Raw genomic sequence first — 5,640 nt, 5'->3', positions numbered from 1 at the left:
TTTTAAATTATCATTATAGAAGCACAGGGGGGGTGGTGTTTTCCTCAGCAAAAACTGTCCTAGTTAAAGAACAGGTTTTAACTGCAGCAGCAGACCCAAATGCTGGTGTTTGCACACAGAACCAGCACGAGTTTTGAACGTGAGATGCATTCCAGAAATTTTCTATTTCTCAGCTAAGTGAGACCCTGAAGCCAATCTCCAGAACCCACCTCCAGTAAATCACTCTGGAGACTGAAGAGCTCTTCTGCAGTCAGAATCACAGTCTGGGAGGCGAAATAAAGTGAGCATAAACGAGCATGTCTCTATAAACTTCTGGGGGTGTGAAAACTCCTCCTGAGAAATACTCAGAAGAGGGTGGTTGTGGAGGCCAAAGCTACAGAGATTTCTTTACCACCTGTTTGATCACCATAGCTATGAGAGCCTGAGTCGTGCCAGGTTTTTGAAATACACATTTCCTCTCCTTCTGCAAGGAACAAAACAGGCCAGGGATTCTGGCCTGGAGGCTGAAAGAATAAAATATGGGAAGGAGATACAATACCCATGATGGGGGGAATGAACAATGGTGTAAGAGATGTTTTCCCTCCCAAGCACCCATTCTCCCCTGACCTCCGGCCCCAGCTGCTGTTGGACTCAAACATGGCATGAGAGCACAGCCAGGAGGTGACAGTCGCATAGCAACCACAGGGACAGCAACCAAGGACTTCTCTCCTTCACACACCAGGGGATGAAAAAACAACAGGTTTGGGGTTTGAGTCCAGGGAATAAACAAGAACACAGCTGAAGGAGGACTCTGCTCCCTGGGTGTCAAATAAATGTACTCTCACAATGCCTGGAGAGCAGGCTGTGAATGGGAACATTAGTCATGGACTGCAGAGCCCGAGACAGGAGGTGAGGAGGGCAGTTCAGTCACTGATTCAAGCAGAAGGTGACACTTCCTGGACATTAACAGAGCTGCAAGCAAACACTCGGGTGTACCATGAGCTTCCTGACTCACTCTGAGCCAGCAAAGCCCAAAGATCCCAGCCTTGACTGGTCCACTCAAGCTGCACCTTTTCCATCGTGGATTCCACTGACAACAGCCCTGAGCACAGCCCAGGCTGCAGCTCCTTCCCTCGAGGCCTTGGGCAAAGAGCTGGGAAGAGCAATGGACAAGGCAAAACTTGGGGAATCAACACAGACATCTCCCATCCCTAACTCTCCAACCTTCTCCTCACCAGGTTCTGCTGAAAAGGGGACCTAAACCAAGCTTTTATTTCGTTTTATACACCATGGCTTGCAGCAATGCTCTGCTTTTGCTCTGCTCTCCTACCCAAGATGAGTGGACTTCACTGACTAAGAGACTGAGGATAGGAACGTGTGACATCACTCTGGCCATTTGCCACCCCTGAGGTGCAGTGCAGCACTGCCAGGACACAGATCCACTGCAGCACCGGAGGGGATGTGAGAGCAGCCTGCCTGCTCTGCACTGCCATGATCCCAGTCACTGCCTGGACACAGAGCAGGAGCTGACAGCTGAGGAGCAGCATCTATTAGACGAAAATAGAAAATATATTGTGACATTTCAGGTCATGGAGGTTTTCCAGTGCTGAGCAGAAAAATCCTTTTGACAATAAGGGCTCACATGTTGCTGTCTTTTGTGCAGACACAGCTTCTTCCCCTCTCTGCACAGGCCTCAGAGTCACTCTGAGTTTGCTATCACACAGGAGGCTCTAGCCCAGTGGTTTTAGCACTTAATGGCCAAGCTGATAGTGCCATTAATCCACTTTGGCGTCCAACATTCAATTTCCACTTCAAATTGCACCTCAGTGCAAGCGGTAGCTTGTCCTGCTGCCACAAACATTCAGAAACTCATGATGCAACACATTTAATGACTTCCTGTCCCAGCTGAAAGGTGGGGGAATCTGTAGCTGCCTTTTGAAGCAGTGTGGCACCAAGGGATGGGGCATTCTGGAGTCACCACTTACAGGAACAACAGAGATACTGCTGCACTGCCCAGATGGGCAGGACAGGACTGGAGTGTGAACGGCCCAGCACTCCTGGGAAGTGCTTGAATTGGGGGTGCCTCAAAGAGAAGAGCCCCTCCATCAACAGGAAATCCAGAGCCAAGCCCAGGAGGATGCTGCTCCTCCAGGGTGAGCTGTGCCTTTGGATCCTGTCCTTGCCCTGGGGGGATCCAGCCTCCACCTGCCACTTCAGAAGAGAGGACAGAGCTGGCAGGGAGGGACATCTGCCCGGCTTTGCCAAGATGGGCTCCTCCTCACCTGGAAAAACAACATTTCCAAGGACATTTACAGCCATTCTGCCCAGAAGTCACTACCCTGGTGCACTCCATTGGCCCCAAAAGCTGGCAGGAAGCACTGAGGCTCCTGCACAAAGCAGAGGTTGCTGCTCCAGGCTTGCATCCACACCTGCCACGCTCAGATGGAGGGAATGTCTTTTCCCCACCATGGGATTAGAGACATGGGAGAGACAGTTTGCTGGTTTAAGATATCTGCTCTAAAACACATCACTGCAAATTTAGGAAGAGACTAATTTCTTTAAAACATTATCTTGTTTTGGGCAAGTCCCCAGCTATTTAATCACTTAAAATTACTGTTCTGAATCTTGTCTTTGTAAAACTGTCAAATTTAACCTGGAGATTCAATTTGAGATTTGTTCCCTCTTGGTACTGGATTATGGGTGCATGATAATAATTTTGCGGGCTCAGAATGAAACTGGGAGAAATTGGTGACTTTTTTTAGCTAACAAACCTGGAACAGAAGCCCCAAACATTAATCTAAGTGACATTGCATGGCTTTGGTTCTAAAGTACTTCTGCAAAAACATGAGTTGGGAAGAGTTTAGACATCAGCAAGTGCTCCTAAAAAATCAAACTAAGAAAATTGCACCACAGAAATATAGAATGAATGCAGTGCAAGGAAAATCTACCTTATGCTTGCCTGCTAATATGTGATAAATGAAAATCTCCTCGGTCCTGCAGAGGTTTAAATGGGCACAATCCCAGTTAAGACCAGTCTTAGTGGCTACTCAGGATGCTCAAACGTGCACGGATGGTGTATGAGCATCCTGCCTGCCCCAAACCTTCCCAAGGGCAGGCAGGACCCGGCTGCCCGGAACAGGCAGAAACTTCTACGGGATGAAAACCCCGTTTTCCAGAGGAATTTTACGGCAAATCCGTCCTGTTCGGTATCTGCAGAGGGCGCCAGACAATTTCGGATGCGCCAGGATGCCGCTCCAGGTGCTCCAGCTGTCACTCACAAAGGTGCTCGCTCTCCAATGGCCAATGCTCTGCTCGCAGGATGAAGTAGGAGTTGGTTTTTCTTTCTTGCATGTATAAATCCCTTAGTTCTCTTCTCCTTTCTTCCCACTGAAATAGCAACAGATGCTTGGCTGAGCTGCAACATGCTGGCAACCGACCTGCCCCAGCAGACGCGAGAACTCCCTGCTTTTAATCACCAGGAGAGCTAAACCCAGCAGCGTCCTGCTGCTGATTCTTCCCTGCAGAGAAAACTGTCTGCTGCCTACAAGCTTCGAAGCTCACTTTCTTACAAAGGGAAGAGCAGCCTGACATACAACTCACTGTAAATGCAGACTTTTTGATGGTTGCACTTGTAAAAGTGACTGAAGTCCTGCTTGATCCCACCCCATATGCACAGCAGCTCTTGGAAGGACTTGTTTCCCTTTTCCTTTTTTTTTTTTCTCTTTTGAACCTGTGCTCTCTCAGGTCCACAGTCACTGGTGAATTCAGCTCCTTTGCTGACAATGAACACCACACACTTTGCATTCTCATTTCAGCCCGTGCTGCTTAATGTCACTGAAGACTTCAACGACTCCATCCTGAACAACAGGAGTGGCGATGGATTTTGCGAGCAGGTCTTCATCAAAGCCGAGGTCTTCTTGACTTTGGGGATCATCAGCCTCCTGGAAAACATCCTTGTCATTCTGGCAGTGCTGAAGAATGGGAACCTGCACTCTCCCATGTATTTCTTCCTCTGCAGCCTGGCTGTGGCAGATATGTTGGTGAGCATGTCGAACGCCCTGGAGACCGTCATGATTGCAATCCTCAGCAACGGCTACCTGATCATCGACGACCACTTCATCCAGCACATGGACAATGTTTTTGACTCAATGATTTGTATTTCTCTGGTAGCCTCCATTTGCAACCTCTTGGTCATAGCCATTGACAGGTATATCACTATTTTCTATGCCCTCCGTTACCACAGCATCATGACGGTGAAGAAAGCCCTGACCCTCATTGTGCTCATTTGGGTGGCTTGCATCATCTGTGGCATCATTTTCATTGCCTACTCGGAGAGCAAAACTGTCATTGTGTGTCTCATCACCATGTTCTTCACCATGCTGCTGCTCATGGCCTCGCTGTACGTGCACATGTTCCTGTTTGCCCGCCTGCACGTCAAGCGCATCGCGGCGCTGCCCGTCGAGGGCGTGCCCCCCCAGCGCACCTGCATGAAGGGCGCTGTCACCATCACCATCCTCCTGGGGGTCTTCATTGTCTGCTGGGCGCCCTTCTTCCTCCACCTCATCCTCATCATCTCCTGCCCCATGAACCCCTACTGCATCTGCTACACCGCGCACTTCAACACCTACCTGGTGCTGATCATGTGCAACTCGGTCATTGACCCGCTCATTTACGCCTTCAGGAGCCTGGAGATGAGGAAGACTTTCAAAGAAATCGTGTGTTGCTGTTATGGCATGAGTGTGGGACAGTGCATGCTGTAAACACCTGGCTTTGGGTGGAAAAAACACGCCACAAGTGTATAAGTATGAATATAAATATGTGTATATTGAGATACAGAGCAGCTCACTTTAAATGCAGTGCCTGAAGGAAGGGTGCAGGAAAGACAAAAGCCTTCTACATGATGCCTTGTTTCCTACTTTTTAGAGTGAAAACCAATTTCAACTGAATTATTTGAAGTTTTTAAAATAGTTATAATGGAAGGAAATCCAGAGTGGCTTACAAAACAGCTTCAAAAACTTACTGGGAAAAATGAATCCTGAAAGGGACTGCCACCTTCTAGAGACTGAGATAATTTTCCCTCTAGCATTCATTTGTGCCTGTTGCTTTATCTCTGTGCCACTGCCAACGAGCCGGTGCTTTCTAAAAGATTTCTTTAGTAACCTCTGTGGAAAGCTATTTTTCAAAACACCAACAGGTAACAGCATTGTTCTACACCCACGCCTCTGCCTTTTAATGAAAGAATAGATTGACATTTTTGCTCCTTGCCATAAAGCAGCCTGAGTACAATTTTCAAAGGGTGAAAGCAAACATTTCTCTTGCACTGAAATCAGTTATCACTACAGGACCGGTGACAGTGTGACTTCAAAAGCTGCCTGATAGGATTGACTCATGTGAAGGCTTTTACATTATTTGTTGTGATATAAGAGTATTATGTCCTTGAATTTTTAATTATTTTTTTAAAGCTGGAAGGCACTGATCAATGTGGTATTTGCTATGTTCATAAAAAGTCACAGAAGTCTTCTTTTGATAAATCCTCACTAATGAGACCCACAGATCTGAATATCAGAAAGAGCCAAAATGCAAAATACCTTGAATGTAGCCTTGTGTAAAAGCTGCAGGGAGTCATTAGAAATGTCCACCTGTAAGTTCAGCACCTGGAAG

The 5,640-nt window shown here is 47.5% G+C and overlaps 1 protein-coding gene across 1 annotated transcript; it reads left to right on the top strand.

The window, feature by feature from the left end:
* The first annotated feature begins 3,761 nt into the window (after positions 1-3,761).
* On the top strand, positions 3,762-4,739 carry MC3R (melanocortin 3 receptor). The gene has a single exon (XM_069034192.1). It carries the CDS (start codon positions 3,762-3,764, stop codon positions 4,737-4,739), a length of 978 nt encoding a protein of 325 aa, XP_068890293.1.
* Positions 4,740-5,640: the final 901 nt, after the last annotated feature.

This window comes from Aphelocoma coerulescens, chromosome 20 (genome assembly GCF_041296385.1).
Source record: "Aphelocoma coerulescens isolate FSJ_1873_10779 chromosome 20, UR_Acoe_1.0, whole genome shotgun sequence".
Lineage (NCBI taxonomy): Eukaryota > Metazoa > Chordata > Aves > Passeriformes > Corvidae > Aphelocoma > Aphelocoma coerulescens.
This window is presented reverse-complemented; position numbering and strand designations above follow the sequence as displayed.